The sequence below is a fragment of the Ciconia boyciana genome, chromosome 1, assembly GCF_034638445.1.
Source record: "Ciconia boyciana chromosome 1, ASM3463844v1, whole genome shotgun sequence".
In the NCBI taxonomy this organism is placed as follows: Eukaryota; Metazoa; Chordata; class Aves; order Ciconiiformes; family Ciconiidae; genus Ciconia; species Ciconia boyciana.
This window is the reverse complement of record NC_132934.1, coordinates 7,573,631-7,592,072: the sequence shown is the minus strand read 5'-3', so window position 1 is coordinate 7,592,072 and position 18,442 is coordinate 7,573,631. Positions and strand designations below refer to the sequence as shown.

The following is an 18,442-nucleotide window of genomic DNA, read 5'->3' as shown; positions in this document are numbered from 1 at the left end:
GTTTCAACAGGAATTGTGCACACTGTTAACAAATTACTGATGCCATGCAAACACATATCCAAAACTTAGTTGGTTCTTCATCTGAAACTGTCCTCCCCCACCTCCCAAATAACAGCAATCAGTAACAAGAGATTCCGTTTCCCCAAATTTAGCCAAGCTTCCTTTTATACAAAAAACATGAAGAAGTACCAAATGAACACAGAATTTTAAGAGCTGAAAGAGTAATCATTTTCTGAAGAAATTCAGAGATGTGATACAAAAGAAACAAGACTGAGTCCCTGTAAAACATAACATCAACCTGTAATTTTAAACTATTTATATTAAAGCCACAGATGATGTCTACTGTGTAATCACATTAAAAAATAATTTTCAAGAAAGCTTTACTAGGAAAATGAAATTTGGTGAAGTTTAACAAATTTCATGGCTTTAGATACTGTGAAAATATTACTTTGCTTGAAATGCATTCAGAATTTCAAATTCCTGAAATGCAAAATTTTCAAACCTTAGTCTACTATAGCTATAGCTGTTCTCCGAAATGAAGTATTAGCCCTCATTAAAAAAAAAAAAAATCCCTTCTCCACTTTTCTTTTTTTACATAAAGGAAGGATAAGTACTCCCGAAACAAAGTCAATATACAATTTTAAAAGGTTACAACAGACAAAAAGTACATTCCTTTCTTTCCTTGTGACTATATTTTAAGCAAGACTGTGCCTAAATTCAGAGAATGCTTGATGTTTTAACTGCACAAGCATTAAATGTTGTGATATTTCTCACTGAAAAGTCCGATGGCATACTTCAATGGCATCAATCTTCACATTATGAGATGGGAAAGCAGTCGTTCAGTTGCACACAGATTGTTGCTTGCTTGCACCGTGGTATAATTGCATTCAACCTGGAATCCAGTGAGAACTCAACCTGACCTTTCATGTTTCCCTGAAAAAGCTTTTCTACACTTTCATATAAACCAACAGACACACAGGATGAACAGCTCTTCAGTTCTTTCATTGACTATAAAAAGCAGGTTTTCTTTAACTCAATAGCTTAATAGTTACACTAAATATAGCTTTTGCCACATTTCTTGCTTGTAATTCAATGTAATGCTTCTTGATACCTCAGTCATCATCTTGCTGATTTCTTTTCTGTCAACGGAACAGGAGAGTTCATAATGTTAGGACACAGTTATCTGAAGTAAGAGCACTAATAAATCATGACAAGGGTTTCCAGATACCATGGATATTAGACAATGACTGCATTTCTAAGCCATTTTTTGAATGGTAAGGGATAATGTTTTCAGCAAATGGAACAGAGCAATATCAGCCCTCTCCCCCATCCCAAACATTCAATTCCAGTAAAGAACAAGATTTGCTCCATACATTAACCACAACAGAATATATGAGAACCAGAAAACGTGATGATGGTGGCAGAAGACAGTGGTCAAGATGAAGGCAACCTGCCCTCCCTTCCCTAGCTTACAAAGATGTCATGTTTTCATGTCACTGTTCAAAGGAACAACGATATTGTATTGAAAAAGGAACAAGCATTTAAGTTTTTTCCCTAATATACTTATCTTCTAACTTCTAAAGAAATTCTTAAAAGCATTAGCTTCAGCCATTCAAAAAATACATTTCCATTTATACTACATTTGTATTTACATTTAAATAAGAAAGAAAACAGCTAGGTGCTTCAGTAAGATTCAAACTGCAATCATTGCTTCCCATAAAGATAAAAGTTAATTTAACTGAAGTTAGATCAGTATGAAAGCTTGCTCTTCATCACTTAAAAAAACCCAAAACAAAACAAAAAAATCAACCCAACAACATTGCATGATGGCTTCACACATTACTTTTTCCTGTAATTATGTAACCTACGTTAATTACAAAAGCACAATTCCAGGCACTCCGATATTACCATTTCACAAAGATGGAATGTCAGAAATTTTTTTCATTACTTCTTACCAGTTTAAGAAAGTCAATTAATTTGTGAACATCCTCTCCTGTAGAAAGGTCCACAAAATCTTTCGGCAGTCGGTAACTCAGGTATGGACTAGGCTGGACAGTAACTTTACTGTTCGTACAGCGGAAAACTGGATAGTCCTTTGGAAAAGGATATTGGATAAGACAAGAACAGTATATGTGAATAAAGCTAGTAATGTTTCTTGAACTCCTCCATGAGATTGTCTGAGTCACTTTGCCGATGAGTTTATTTGGCATTCATTCAACTAAACCTGCACTTTCTAAAAGTTGTAGTTTTCTTATTAAAAACTCTGCCCACTTAAGAGCAAAAGTTAAAGTGTTAATAACAGTCAAATAAAGGCATTCATTCCCCCACTTTAAAGCTTCTACAATGTATCAATTATTAATGCATTTAATATACATGCACTTATAACAGTGCTGTAATAATGGAGCTATAAGGAACTTTGGGCAATAGTATCTACATAAATATGTGGATAAAGAAAATCTTTATGACAGAATCCCTAAACTTGTCTTCACAGGTTCCTTGTTTAAACTCATGTTTGCAAATATAACCTTACTGAAATTATGATCTAAGCTTTCCAGCCAATTTACTTACTGAAGGAAAAAATATCTCTATAAAAAATCCAAAAATATCTCTAAATGCTCAATTGTAGCAACAGGTTTTGGGAACTTGATATAATTTTCAGTTCAACACATTGACATGCAACATAATTGCCCTCTGTGTGACAATAAGCAGCTTCATTTTAAAGACAGAAGTTCAGTAACTTCACACCAGATTCTGTGATGGGATGTAAGCTGAAGCATGAAGACAAGTCATTCTACTTTTCATCCAGGCTTACACCAGAGAAAACTGTGTAAAGCGTCTGGCACTGAGAAAAAGAAATCCTCAAAACAAAATTCAGGTGTCCCATGGACAGCTCAAGAATTGGGAGTGTGTTTTAACAAAGGAGACGCAGCTTTTGGCAGGGAGGTTCACTGAATGGGTCTTCATACAGCAATAGCCACATGGTGAGACTAAAGGAAAATGGCATGAATGATAGCCTGCAGAGTGGTGTATTTCCCTTTCAATGTGTTATGAAAATGGTGACAGAACTAAAGCAAAGCTCAAATGTTAAAATCAGCTCTATAAAGCATGTCATTTCAGTTACCTCTAACGCAGTTTAACAGCTAGAAAATAAAGAAAACCCCGCGCTACCTGACTAGCCATCTCTCCTCAGACAACTACGAAGTGTTTCCCAAGATCAAGTAACATGCTACTTTATTATCTTCCATCCAAGGACTCATTAAGATATGAGGACTCGGTCTCAAGCATGCAGTGAGAAAAAAGCTGGAGTACAAATAAATTAAGACTATTTCTCCCTCTCTGCATTAACGGGAAGTTATTTGTTTTTTAGAGAGGCAATGCAGCTTGGAAGAGGGATAGAAAAGCCCTGCTCTGCAAGTCCAGGGAGTTCAACCAGAGGACAAGGCTTCCCTGAGGGTATTCCCTGAGAAAGAGACAGAAATTAAGCTTCTTTTTATCTCCCCACCCCAAACATAAATCTGGAGCTCTGGGAAACTGTATGACAGATATCAGGAACAAAGCAGAACTTTAAGTGATTAAACAGAAAAGTAACAGATTTTAAGAGAAATTGAAAAAAGCACATCAAAACTGCATAAAAGCAGGTTTCAGGGCATCTTCTTTGCAATACGGTCAAAGCTGCAATATGGGCTTGTACTGTTTGAACTAAAAATTTCCTTGCAGGCATCTAGAACTAGCATGCGATACTCGTTGAGATTAACTACTGTCTAATAAGGTAGATTCTACTCACAAAGAGTTTACATTTCCCGAGTGAAGGACATCCATTTACTTCAATGGGATTTGCATCACAATTTGATTATAACAAAGAAAGAAAAAAACCCTGCCTGTTGGATTTGTTAGCCAGCCTCCCTCACTGCAGGGCTGTACCTGTTCTGTTGCTTCCCCTTCACCCTGGTCTCCTTTCAAGTTTTTCCCAGAGGTCAGTTCTTCCCATGTAAACAGCAGGGAGTCTGTTACTTCACCAAATGGGTTAAAATCTATTAACCAAATCTTACCCTGCAATGGAACAACAGAAGAATTAAAACAAGCCACAGAATTAAAACAAAAAAAAAAAGGAAAAAAATCAGAATACACATATACTTATATTACTGTAGTATGCTTGGTCTTTAGATAAAAAAAAGTCAAAATTGAAATCACCTGGTTTTCAGCACTTAAAATATTCTAACATCCTTTACATTAGACACAGTTTTAAAACACAGCAAGCTATGACTTTTTTTTTTTTTTTTAAACAGAAGATCAGACAGAGCTCAAACAAACTGAATTCAGTTCTATGCAAGGTGCTTTCAGATGAGACTACAGAAGTTCTGTCTAATCCCCATGGTCCTCCAAGATTCCCAGACAGCATGAACATGGAATGGGGGGGGGGAAGGAAAAAACAAACAAAAACCCCATCAAACAAAAAAACCCACCCAAACAGGGATTTTGCTTTCCATCAAAAGCCACCTCAGCACTGCTGTACATTCAGCAGTCTACAAGAATTGCTGCTCTTGGTCTCAGAAGGGACTCTAAAAACACAGAGCAGGGTCTGCAAAATGCTAGTGGAGATCATGAAAGCTGAAAGGTGCTGCACAGATATAGATAAATAAAGAATAACTTAAAGGCATTTTTAATATAACCATTACTCATAGTCCAGGCTAGTTTCTCCTGCCTCATCTTTAATATATTTGTGTTCCAAGCAGTTCTGGTATTATGCACAACAGCATGCCTGTTTTACAAGTGAAAAATGAAAGCAGAGAGACTAACATGACTTAAAGGTAACAGAGATGTCTGCAGAGGAGCAAGAAACAGTTTGTGTTCCTTGAGCCATCTCAAGATACAACCCCTAGCACAGGGCCCTCTTTTCTTACCCAAGAAAGTGTTATCTATTCTAATAAAACAAAACATTATAATAAATTATAATGAAATAGGAATACAACTGGTAGTAAGAATTTGCAAAACAAGTATTACATCTGGAAGAAGTCAGATCTATCAAATATGGAAAGAAAAAGGTTGCTGTAACGGAAGCAGGACTGAAGGGTTTTATTGTGTTTGATAAAGATCAACTGGAATTGGAAGCCAAACCTGAAGGCTGTATAGCTACTAAACACTTATTTTGCTTTCTCTTTCTTTCCCTCATTCCTGAAGGATATTCTTTCTTTAAATGATCCTTCCTATCTTGATACAAACAGCAAATATCTTCAATGATTTACACTACAGCCATCTGGTTTCTAACTTATAAAGATGCTTTTGAAGCCTTCAGTCAGAGTAACATGGAGGGTTACTCTGGAGACTTCCTCTCCCACCCACACTGCCTAAGCCACCCCCACAGGCATTAACGCACTATAGAATAGGAAACGCATGGAAACCCATACAATAGAGAACAGAAATGCTCTGGCTGGTCTGTTATCATCCACAGAGAGTTACTCATCCAGGTGGGGGAAGTCCCAGCACAGATGAAACCAATTATATTACTTGTAAACTGGAACTGAGCCAGCACCCCGACCAGTGAACGTGTGGTTGCACGTAAGCTTTCACAGGGTGCTCTCTCTTAGGGCAGATCCATGGGGTACAGCTCTCCCAGAGGAAATTTTAAGAAGCCAATGCACCACAACAGCAGTACTAAAACCAGATGGCTACAAAAGAAACTGCGAATTGTGGGGACACAGACCTGAGTGGTTTCTTACTTGTTCTGGAAGGGTGAAGCAGCACAGATCTGCATGGCTAAGTTGCAACACCTCTGCACTAATACTGACACCATTGGTGCAAAGAGCAAACAGGAGCAAGCTCTGCTATCATTTTCCATCTCTGTTCCTCTTCAAAAGGCAGTCACAAATTCTCATTATAACTGATGTTTTTACTTTTGCTAATGGGGACATCTTGTTAGCTCCAAGGCAGCAGGAGGAGGAATCTGTAATTTTAGATTCATTCTATCACACTAGAAAAACAAGCTAATGAACCAATTTAATCACAGACAGAAGCAATGGCTTGCAAAGTTCGTTCAGCAGTTCAGAGGATCTTTCCTTGCATCAGAAATGTTTATACTTAATAAAGGACTTCCCTATGAAAGGCTTTCACAGCGACTCCTCCTCACCCCAAATACATGAAACTCAGCTTTTTCATAGGAACTCAAGATCATTTCTCTAGAGAAGAAACGTACCCTGGAAAAAAACTGAAAATTGAGTTTTGAGACTACTGAAAGCAACACCTCTTTTTTGTGAGCACCCAGCAGTATTTCTCCCTCCCTGCAGACAGCAGTACCACATCTACAACACCAACTGTTTCCTTGAGATGGTCTTAAATCTGCCTTGAGCTTTGGTAGCTGCAAATTGATGAGAAGTGGTAAAACAAACTAAATATACCTTTTCAGGGCTCATTAAAGGGAGTGTATATAACTCTGAGTCGGTAACCAAACTGTTTTTTCTTAAGATTAAATGCTCTTTCAAGTCTTACATGCAATGTCATGATTTAAATGTAATTTCAGATGACTTGCATTGTGTATCTAAAGAGCAGTAGGTAAAGCTATTTATCTGCCATCTTCTGGTATTAGTAATCTTTGTCATATGAGAGCACAGAAATGCACAAGCCAGGAAAACGAAGTTGAGCATATCTAGAGGGGGGAAAAAAAAAACAACCCGTCCTGTATTACATAAGACTTTTTTCTCATCCTAAAACAGGAACCAATAGATTTACCATATCATGTCAGCTTCATGCTCTGTTTTACTAAAGCATTAAGCAACATGCTGCTGAAAGGAAGTGCTTATGACAAAGACTGTTTAAAGGAAGTTAAAAGATAGATAAAATGCAAACTGAACTGTTACATCTCCCTAACTCCAGCTGCACTTTCATGCACAGTGACAATGCTCACAAGGCAGAGACACAAGCACTAGTTTGCCAGTTAACAAGAGCAGCTGTATGCTAGAAGTGGTCTGGAGCCACTCACTGCATTTCTTTGTCTTACCACAGTGACTTGTCTTGAACATGGTTACAAGTTGTTAACACCTGCGAGATATGCAAAGAGCAACAGCAGAGCTGATTCTCAGGCTTGTCAGCTGTTGCACAACTGTTGTGAGCTGCTAGCAGAAAAGAAAAAAAAAAAAGTGGATCCAAATGAAAACAGGCTATCAGTCCTGCAACATAATCTCTTCAGGACTAAGTCTCCAGATCATCCAGCTTGGAAGACTGTATGGCAGCATTTCTTCCTTAAAAGATGACCTGTCTGCAAAGCCAGGCACTAGCTCAGATGAGCTCGGTGAAGAGAGCATAACAGGAAAGGAAGACGCATAAAAAAGCTTGTTCTTAAGCAGGCCACCACTGCTTCTATGCCACCCTCCAACTCAAGGAGTAGGACCTGTGGCAGCCTACTCCCTACAGTCTCTCAAGTAACTAAAGCAAGCACGGGGAGGGGGTTGCTCTCATTCACAACCATATCAAAGAACAAGCTTCTCCAAGCTGAATATTTAGAGTTAAAAGAATTTAAAATAAGCAGACACTGGACATTTCTCTCATTCTGTAGGTGAGGTTGCCGTGCAACCAGCCTGATGAGGAGCACGGGCTCTGGAAATTAATCACACTCAGTAACACAATATTCTTTTGCTGCCTATAACTCACATACAAAGGGAGCAATGAATAATACAGTTGCAAACCACAAAAGTATGTGTGAAAGGAGGAGGATCTGACACACAAAGGGCTATCTGGCAGTTTACAAGACCTGAGGGTAGAAGGCACCAAGAGATATCTACAAACAGATATATTTTATCTTGACAGATGAAGAAGCACTGCTCATTTGAGATCACACAGGCTGAAACCTTTTACTTAAATAATCTGTCTTCATGCCTCAGCTGTGAGGCAGAGTACCCAACAGCAGACCCTGGTTCAGTGCTGAAGTATTGCTCCTCATTTTGCTTGACAGCATCCTCAAGTCTGACAATCTGAGCCTGGGCAGGTCATTTTCATTACCATTCAGCATGGCTGGTTTTAGCCCACAGCCCGATTTTAGGTACTTATGTTAAAAAGTTGTGCTGAGTAACAGTACCATAGTTGTTTTCCACATGACACACATTCCCGTTTAGTTTCTCTCTTGCAAACTATGGCATGATTTACTATTACACAATTACAAAATACTTCAGCAACATTCAAACTCAGAATCAGGACTTACTACCAATACTCCCAACTCAACTCAAATACAGACCTTCTCCAATCCCATAACTGTAAACAAGTCAAAGAGTGAGACTCATAAATGTATATACCCCTTTTTTTTTTTTTGCATTTCTGGTTTAGGATTTGGAAAAAATTTAAGCTATAACGAAGACATACTTCTCATGCACTCATGGGACTCCCAAAATCAGGTTTTGAGATTTAAGGCTACATAATGCATTTTGGGTTGTGGTTGCTTTTAAAACAACACGTGTGCCTTTCAAGCACAATTCATCTGACCTGACCTCTCCTAGTGTTAATGGAGAGAAATAAGGTGACTAACTCTGATATTGGCACCTGAAGTTCAGATGGGACATTTCTCCCCACTCCATCACTACCTGGATGTTCAGGGTTCTGATCTGCCGAGCACTCAGAACCACAGCTGGAGCAATTTGAAAAGAAAAAATTAGCTTCCATCTGTCACACACTGGGCAGGCCACATTCATATACTCTTTTGACAACTATCCCTTTGTACCCTAGACTTCCCTATATGAAGTACAAGTTATCATTTTCCAACCTCACATGGATAATCTGAATAAATATTAATGATTAGTTTTGATGAGTTCAGATGCTATAGGGAAAAACACCACAGTGGGGGGGAAGCCCAAGGAATGATTTTTTGGTAAGAATCCCTCAAATTTTTTTTAGTGAGCAAAATATGACCCCCACCTTATTTTTTGAAAGATCACAGCCATTCTGGCTGAATGTTCAGTTACGTTTCTGTCAGAAGCACCCAGAGTAAGCACTATGCAGAGGGAACCTTAGCAACAGGTAAAACAATTTGCTAAATTGTTTTTCACTAAAACAATTTAGTAATGTTGCATGATATTGATTAAGTACCCATCTTAAAAGAAAACTAAATTGCTTTCAGTAGACTCACAGAACTGACAGAATTGCAGCTGAAGCCAAAGTTATGCGCTTTAAGACAGACTACTTCTCTGGAAGGTATTTACTAAATAATTACATCACTGATGCAGACATATTTACACCCCTAATCCTATTATTCTCCTACTGTGGACAGAGTCTAACACAGAAAAAGACCTGGGGAACAGAATGATAACATCAAGTAGTTGGGGTTTTTTTGTTTGTTTTTTTTGTTGTTGTTTTGCCAGGACCCCTTCTAGGAAGATGAAGCTATTATTTGCTTCATCTCTGTAGCATTTCAGGAAGAGTTTCCACAGAATAAACAGTTATATACAACCTGTTGTTCACTTACCCTGCTGTCTCTGTACACATCAAAAACAACTGAAAAGGAAAAAAAAAAAGTTAATTTTGAAAGATATACAATTTCACAGAAGATGTCTTAATCTGAATAGATACTTGTGTACACAGCACAATCTGCAAAGTCAATATGTCTAAAGAACTGCAAGCCAAAAAAAGGTTCATTTCCAAGAGGGAGTTGAAACATTTCAAGAGCTATCGTTAATGCACTGAGAGATCAGCTGCCCGTTTTTTCCATTTAACGCTGGTTTCTTCCGTTAATTTTTCCCCCCAATAAAGAACATTTGATAAACTCTTAGCACAGAGAGAAGCTTATCTTCGACATTACTGCTGTTCGGTTTACAGCAGAATGGAGAAATTTCAAGGAAGGATCAAGACTCCACTGTGCTAGACATTGCACAAACATTTGATATGAGAAAGTTCCTGCTTGAAGGAGATTAGGACTTCAGCAGATAACAAGACTAACAGGTTGTAGGAACAAAGAGGTCAGTGGGCATGCTGAGGAGGAGGTAGCAGTGAAATGGCTACGTTTAATGTAACCCGGAGCAGAGACAGCACACCTACAATTATCAACAACTCTTTCAAACAGACCCGTTGCTACTCGGTGGTTGATGCAAAGCTGCCTTGCGTAGCTCCACTGTTGTCCCTCCCCTTGACTTAATTAAGCGTGAATCCTCATACACGCATCTTTCTATTAGCTTCTGTTCTGTACGGTTAAACAAATCTTTGTCTTTCTATTCAGCTAGGGAAATCGACAGATAAGCATTCAAGCATGACTACATGCAGAAGTTGTACCTGTTTAGCAGAGAGAAAGAAAAAGAAAAGCCAGATTTAAAAAAAACCTCTGACAAATGCTGTATTGTCACTTCCTTCACTAATAAGGAAGGGAATACTTCAGCTAAAAGATTTCCCAATACATGTGGGATAAACTAAACTCAGGATATGACTGAAAAACACTTGAGCCTCAGCGATTACTCAGGAAGCTGCCCATCAGTAACAGGGATGTTGATTGATCACATTCATGCATGTAAAGCTACTCAGCAGCTTAATCCAACATTTCACGCAAAGCTGGCTGGGCTAAAGGCAAACCACAATTCAACAGCACCAAAGCCGGTCACGTAACTGTTTTTAACCATATAGGCTAAAAATCCACACAGCTTTTTGCACAAGCTCAGTTACGTCAATTTAAAATGTCACTCCAGAATTAAGTGCTATGATTTTCTTGAGAAGACAAGCCCTCGGTGGCTCAGTCATCAATGTGAAGAGGAGCAAAGCAAACCTAAGTTTCTTCTCCAGCTGTTCAACTGAACTTGTTGCCTGTACCGTGTACTCTCATTAGTCATATTTCATTAATGGAAAACTTGCAGCTGAGCTTTATTATAAAATGACACCTGTCAGCTTAAAGCAAGCCTATGGCAATCATTGAGGCTAACGGCATTTAGTGGAATTTACATCCCCATTAAGACTGACTGCACATTGGTGACTAGTTCAGGACACTCACAAACAGTGAACGGAGAAGAAAACCTGAACTGTTCCCTCTTCTTAGGGACCACCTCAGAGCAGGAGTGTCATGTGCCAGCAAGACTGTAGTAAAACTTCAGCAATTGCTCAAAATGGAGGGTAAGCCAAGGCTCAACTCTACAGTAAGTATCAATACCTCCAGAACACTGTTCTTACTGGGCTCTTATGAAAGGTATTTAGAAGGTTCTAACATCATTTAGAACTATTTATAAAGCATCCACCCATCTGTTATCCTACTGCTCTGACTCTGCAGTGCTTCAGCTGCTCTGACTCAACTCTTCCATCTGGAGATGCTACCAGACCAACTGGAAAAAGCAGAGCAAACAGCATCAAAATCCCCAACGAAACAAGAAGTCAGGGAAAAAAGCTATAATACCTTTCCTTTTAAAAGCAAACAAACAAGTAAATGCAGATTTTTATTGTTAACAACACATGTGCTACCAGACAGTGGATCAAGGCATAAGCTGGGGGATGAATGAAGAGTGGTAAAAAAACCAAAAAAAAAACAAAAACAATCCAGAAAACATTTTCTGCATGGCATTTCTCTGCAGAAGGACAAGTCACCAGCGTTTAGTGCCTAAGAACAAAAGGTTAACAAACCTTCATCCCAGAAGGTCACCCTGAAACCTCCTTTTCCCAGAAGGTAACTCAGATGGCATAGTTTTATGTCCTTTACATAAGATGACACTTCATACCTTTCAGTTCACCAGACAGCAGTTTCAGAGCCTAAATCTAGGCATCAATTTCCAAAAATAGTGTCCTGAATTCTTATCTATTGGTTGATTACATACCAGCTAAAATTACTTTGGAGCACAGAGGAAAATTAAAAGACAGTAATCAGAATGTCAGATCTATATGACTGATCTTACTTCAAAACATTAGGGCTATGGACCTATTAAATTAGTATACTGATTTCCAGACTAGTAGTCTTCTCCAAGGAGTGGTCCTTGAGAACTTCTCTGGACTGAAATAAAGGAACCCTGCAAGAGCCAAATTATTAAGGATTTTAATATAAGACAGACTGTCATTAGAAGGTATCTTTTTCAGCAAGTCAGACAGGACAGATCTATTTGACTGCTCTGGTGGCTCAGCAAAATAATTCACCAAGTTCAAAACTCACCTAAATGTTGAGTATTCAAAGCTTTATAGAAGACAATACATCTGCCAGAGAATTCTTATGTTTATGTATTGTACTAAACTAAGGTTTAGCCCACGCCAGACCCAATGTAAAATTTCTTCATCATATTTTTCACCACTCCTGATCACCAATCACAACGCAACACTATTCAATTCTCACTAAACCATGTCAGGAAACTATTTCCAATAAGATTTGCAAAGGACTCCACATTGAAAGAACAAGACAATTTACCTGGGGTGCTTAGGTGTATCAAATACCGTGGCCTTTATTCAAAAGTTCCAGCAGCTAAACTGCTGTGCATCAATATTCTAGGAGAAATGATTATAACTTCTTGAAAAGAAACTTACAAATCCTTTCTTCAAGGAATACGTCAATAATTTAGCAGCAAACATCTGAAAACACCTTTATAAACAAGTATTCTTCTTACTACTGAATGCCTTTTGTTAAGCATTTCCTACCTCACTTCCCATGTTTAGAATTTTTCTTAATTAAAAACAAGTATAAGGGGACGAAGCCTCCAAAAAAAAAAAAGTCATTATGCCTTCTGAAGGGATATTTCACTCATTCGTCATGTTTTCCTGAAGAGCTCCAGCCTATTCCTTCAGGGTTTTTTTGTTCCCAATTGTATAGTAATTCAAAAACTACATTACTCTACATGCTCTAGCCACAAGAGCTACAAGACTCTCCCAAGTTAAAAAGAACCAAGCCCTGTGAAAGCAATAGCTATGAAGAGAGAGATGCATATCCACAGACTTAAAATATCGGGCATGCCATTATTCATTGAGAAGTACCCATTTTTTCACTGATCTCCAGCAGTAAACTGGAATTTAGCACACTGCAACTTGGCGCACTGTGGAGGAAATGAGCCTGGCTCAGCAACAGCAAGGGGGCAGGAGGACAGGTCTCACTTCTATGGAGTTTGCGCTGCAAGCCCTTTCAATTTCAAACCTCCCAGTACCCTGCAAAAGAACTTCAAAGAGGTAGACCCTTCATTCCTGTTTTTAAGTCTCTGTCACTCGGTGTGCAATAAGCATTGAAAAAACTTCATAAACATCCTCCTTCCCTCCCCCATGCTCCCCTTGCTAACTGAAGCCTTAAGATACTTACAGTCTTCATCCAGGAATTTATACTGTATGTGTTTCTTGAAAAACTCCTGTATTGATCTACAGATCTCCTCGTGTTGCTTAGAGATATGATCATAATATTGAGTGTAGTCCCTCTGTGATATACCTGTCAATAATTTTAGTTGGTTATAAAGAGCTTTAGGCATGCAAAAAAACCAACCAGACAAAATGCAGTTATCGGAGACATGCACGTCATCTATATTTCAGAAGATGGGGTTCTCCCAAGTTTCAATCATTAAGAATTACTTACTGTTTGGCTTTATTCTCCAATACTTAAAGCACTTCCATTAGGAATTTTTTCCTTGACCAGTTCTGCCCTACATTTTGTGAACCTAATTTTATATGTACACTCTTTGACTATTTTAAAGTGAATTTCAGGAGGAACCTTTGCCTGCATTTAAGTTTCCAGTTCCTGTCTTTTCCTTTCAGTTTTATTCCCCCTGGTTACTCTGGTCAAAAACCTTTTCTGTTCTGCACATCAGATGTAGGGACCAGAATTTGGAACCATGAAATGAAAGGGGTAGAGGCCAGGCTTGCGCATTAGCAAAGATGATAGAACCTAGCATACCATAAAGATTCTCATTTAACTGATTTTTTTAAGCGTGGAATAAAGCATACCTGTTCGATAAGGCACTACAGGTGAAACCTTAAATACTAAAGTCAATGAGATAGCATGCAGTCTAGTACCTTATTTCTTCCATTTGCCCCCCTCGAGGGCCGTCTTGCATATCTGATATTAGATAAACTATTCCAGCCACATCACAAGCTCTTAATTTCAGACATTTGTTTGTCTACAAGACAATAGTTTAAGTTGACATCAACAGAATTATACACTTGCATGCATCATAAGTGACAGAAGTTCTCATACAGGATACGTCAACATAAGCCACTGCAATACCCTGCTGGACAAATGTCAAATCAAGACCTGCCCCATCAGTGCAGAATGAGTAACTCATGCTATCTAGGCGAAGAAAAAGCCAGAATCCCCCAAGAAAGATGTATCAATGATGGCAGTTTGCTGTTTTAACCATATGCAAAACACAGAGATTAAGTTTTACTGTAAGACACTGCTGACTACTTTCAAAGATGCGCTCTTTAAAAAAGTTCATATAAAGTTTATGATGTCAGTGGAACTTTGAATTATTAATACCACTGCAAAGCTTAACTTGGGTCTAAAGACAAAAACCAAAGAGATGGTGGCATCTCAGGGGATGTAACTGGAAAATCATTCACTACACTGTGCAATATCACTCCTTAGCTTGACTGACAGGCTTATTAATTTTAAGAGCATGGGAACATATTGTGAAAAATCTTGGAACTGTCTTCAGAAATGCAGCTGGAGTGCTAGCTAAAAAAAAAAACCCACACTGGTAGATCCACTAGGTTTCAAAACCTAGTAATGAAACATACAGAGCATTTAATTAGCCAGCGTACAAATGCTTTGAGCTATTTGAAAGTAAATATCACTCTCTCTATATATATATATTCTACAATAAATCTACATCCAAATGTTTTAGAAGTTATTACAGTGATGCATATCTCTGGCAGTTGTGGTGTTCCAGCAGCACGTAACAGGACAGGATTCAGCTCTTCGCCCTTCAGAAAGCTAGGTCAGTAGCCATTAAGCAATACCGGCTTAATGGGGAATCTCTGCTATTAGCAAGATAAACTCTGTTACAGAGGACTGTAATAAACCCTGCAACTGGCATGAATGGAGAGAGAATGGGAAGATGAGCGTAGAAGCACCAGAAGGAACAGCCAAATAAAAGGGCTATGAGAGTGTGTGACAACACTTAGATTAACACATCCCAAAACATCTATATGCAGCTCCATAGGACACCCAGATCAGGAAACAAAGAACAGGAAGTACATTCCTAATGATTCACAGAGGTGGGACAGGATGGAGTGACAGATTGCTGACAGCTCCTAACAGGTACAAAAAGGCACATCCAAAACAAGCACATAGTCACCATGCCGAGAAGAAGCCAGGAGAAACAATGAGGACTAGATAGGTAATATCCTTCCCCTTCCATATCATCACAAGGAATCCTGGACAGACCACTTGTATACATGCATCTTGGTGCTTGTGAATATGTAGGTATGAGACAGACAAAATGAGCAAACTTGGTTTTATTTTAAAGCAAAAAAAAATAATCACCTTCCTTCCTATAAAGTCTGTATTAGAGCTTTGCTACATTACTGCTATAACATTTCCTTGTTAGAAGAGTTTAGGCAGAATGATTCAATCTTGTTAAGGACAAATGTGTACCAGTCCTATGCTATTTACTTTTCTGTTCATCTTTAAAGATTCCATGGTAGACCACACCAAAAACAAACTCCAACTCCAAAATAGTATTTAGCCTGAAATTAAACCCCTCAATTCAAGCACTTGTATGTGCACTAGATGTCTGAGCTCCTGTTATAGTCAGCAGAGAATAGTCAATACATCCAGAGGAGTATAATTCAGCTAAATTTACCCTAGAGCTGCCCAAAATACATGCTGTAGCACAACCTGCCTGTCCTCCAGCTGTCACAGGTCTCCCGATGCACCCACTAGCTCTTTGCATGCTGTGCATATCCTAGATGTTCAGTGCCACTTGAAACATTTTACATTTAGGATTTTGAACCAGAGTAACAGATCAACAGGTTTTCTGACTCAGCTACACTGAATATAATACGAACCCAGACACCTCGTACACCTGTGGACGTGTTCTGACCTCCCCAACTTTCTGCATATAATATCCACATGTGGTCACGTTTTACCAGCATAATACCCAACTGCCTCTGTATTCATTCTGCAAGTTGGAGATGGTGCAATTCACTCCTGAATATAAAACAAATCACTTACAAAACAACCTTTGGGTGAAGTTTCTGAATTAGCAATTAGAATTAAGAATATTCCCACTGTATGCATGCTATGTCATCAGGCTTTCAAATACAGGGGAAAGAGAAACGTGGCATGCCACATTTAAATTACAGAAAGAAGAATAAAACATTAATTCCAGAAATGAGGTGTGTTAAGAAAGAACTGTCTTCATATTTAGTGCTGATTCGAGGAATCAGAGAAACTCCTCAGAACTTCACCTAATAATTCTATAGTTACGAAAATCCTTACCTATAAGCTTGTTTTCCTTGACAAAGCATCTGAATTCTGCACCAGGGATTAGTTCACACCATTTGCGAAGAACAAGCTATAGAGGTAAAAACAAATGGTAAAGTATTGTTTCAGAAAGGTAACAGGTAACTTTTTGTCAACGGGTATACCTTCTAGATCTACAGTTTTGCTGTAATGGTAAGATGACCTCTGAAGTTATTCCTGATAGAAGAAAACAAAACAATCTTAACCTGCAGTTCACGCAATTATCTTAGCAAATACTTCAAAGCAATTAGACTTAATATTAACTTCATAGAATCACAGAATGCTTTTGGTTCGAAGGCACCTTTAAAGACCATCTAGTCCAAACTAGTTTAAAGTAGAAAGGTTCACACTGGACGTAAGAAGAAACTTTTTCACCATGAGGACTGTCAAGCATTGGAACAGCTCCCTCACAGAGGTTGCGCAGCCTCCATCCACTGAGGTTTTCAGACCAGATTTGATAAAATGACAAGCAACTCAATTTGATGTCATCGCTTACCTGGCTTTGAGCATGAGAATGGACTAGAGACCTCCTGAGGCCCCTTCCCACTTCAATTATCTTATGTTCTTCCACTTGCTACAGCATTTATAACTGTGAAATTATTTATGAAACAACTTCAAAGTTACATTAATGATAAAGCATGGAAACCAAAAAAATCCTGCTGTACAACACAACAAATCTGTCACGGAATTGGCAGAAAGTTGCTCCCTAGTCAGAAGAGCTGATGAGCAGAATTAAATTTAACCAAATCAACCTCTATTCTGATATATACCCAAGCATAATTCTGTGACGCCTTTCAAGGCGCAAACCAGTTAAAATAAGGACATGGGATAGAAATAGTAACCAAACTATTATAGTCAACAGGACAGACTGGCTGGTAATTAAAGCATATCTGTGGCACTTTCTCAAGTTTCTGCATTTCTTAAGCTGAAGTATACTGATGGATCCATTATTTTGAGGGCCTCACTTACTGCTGATGGGTACTGGAAACTCCCAACACCTATAAACTGCAGCAGAAAAACCTCAAGTAATCAAAGGTGACACTCCTAACTACAGTGTAAACATGAAACTCTGTTTCAACTTTCAGATGTCCCGTGTTTTTAAAGCACATTAAGATGGCGCTTTAAAAAAAAAAACCCCAAACAAAACCAAAAAACAGGGTTCATTCACTTTTCTAAAGCCCTTTAAGCCCACAGGATGATGACAAATGCTATATTTACATAAAAATTGTTATCAGAGACATGACTAGATGCCATCATAAAAGCGACAGCACCACATGAACCGTTTAAAGCATTGTTAGTATCTACGTTGCTAGCTTAACATTTTAATCTGGTAACGAGCATATGAAACAAGATATGATAGACCACTTCAGTTCAGGATGTCCCCAGCCACTACAGCTAGCTTCTCTCTTAGTAACCTCAGTTGTGATATTCACAAGCAGCATATATCAAGAATATATAACTTTCAGCTATTGAACTTGTCCTTCCTGGCAAAACCTGACAGACATGAGAGGAAACTGCAAGGAAGCTTCAAAAGTCTGAACTTTGGCTTATCTCTGATCTGTAATTAAATGAACTCCTTATGACCTGTACCGCTTAACCAGGCTTCCCCACACTGCCCAAGCAACACAATTAAACAAAAATTTATGGGCACATATGTAAGCAAAAATGGCAGCCTCCCTGTGAGCAATTCATTTAAATTACCTAGAAATCATGCAAAGAGTCTTACCTCGTAGTCCAAGGAAGGATCAGGGGAATCATCAGTACAGTGAATAAATCTGGAAAAGTAAGGCACAGGGATCAAAATCTGCTTTTACATATAAGATTTTAGCCATAGTGAGAAAAATAACCCTGAACTGTGAATCACAAAAGCTACTGTTAAATTATCTCCAAGACTTACAAACTAAGTAAATTCAACACATGAGTAACAAACCTCCTTTTGACAACTATCAGCAGGGAAAAAAAAGGAAAAAAATTCTCCTCTTTTCATCTAGTGTAATTTGGAAGCACTTAAATTTGGACAGGGACGTGGCTAAAATGTGAGTGTTTACTCATTGTTGAGGTTTGTTTTATTTG

The 18,442-nt window shown here is 38.5% G+C and overlaps 1 protein-coding gene across 2 annotated transcripts in view; it reads right to left on the bottom strand.

The window, feature by feature from the left end:
* Positions 1–580: 580 nt before the first annotated feature.
* CDC123 (cell division cycle 123) overlaps positions 581–18,442 on the bottom strand; it is a 34,930-nt gene continuing 17,068 nt past the window's right edge. Inside the window, exons 7-13 of one of the 2 annotated variants that reach the window (XM_072857844.1) lie at positions 18,096–18,144; positions 16,346–16,421; positions 13,214–13,336; positions 9,443–9,471; positions 3,922–4,050; positions 1,956–2,093; positions 581–1,139 (exon numbers count right to left, since the gene is read on the bottom strand). In XM_072857844.1, the coding sequence (XP_072713945.1) occupies positions 1,113–1,139; positions 1,956–2,093; positions 3,922–4,050; positions 9,443–9,471; positions 13,214–13,336; positions 16,346–16,421; positions 18,096–18,144 (571 nt within the window). In that variant the 3' untranslated portion in view covers positions 581–1,112. The remainder of the gene's footprint in view (positions 1,140–1,955; positions 2,094–3,921; positions 4,051–9,442; positions 9,472–13,213; positions 13,337–16,345; positions 16,422–18,095; positions 18,145–18,442) is intronic. The other variant, XM_072857851.1, reaches the window with a different exon arrangement.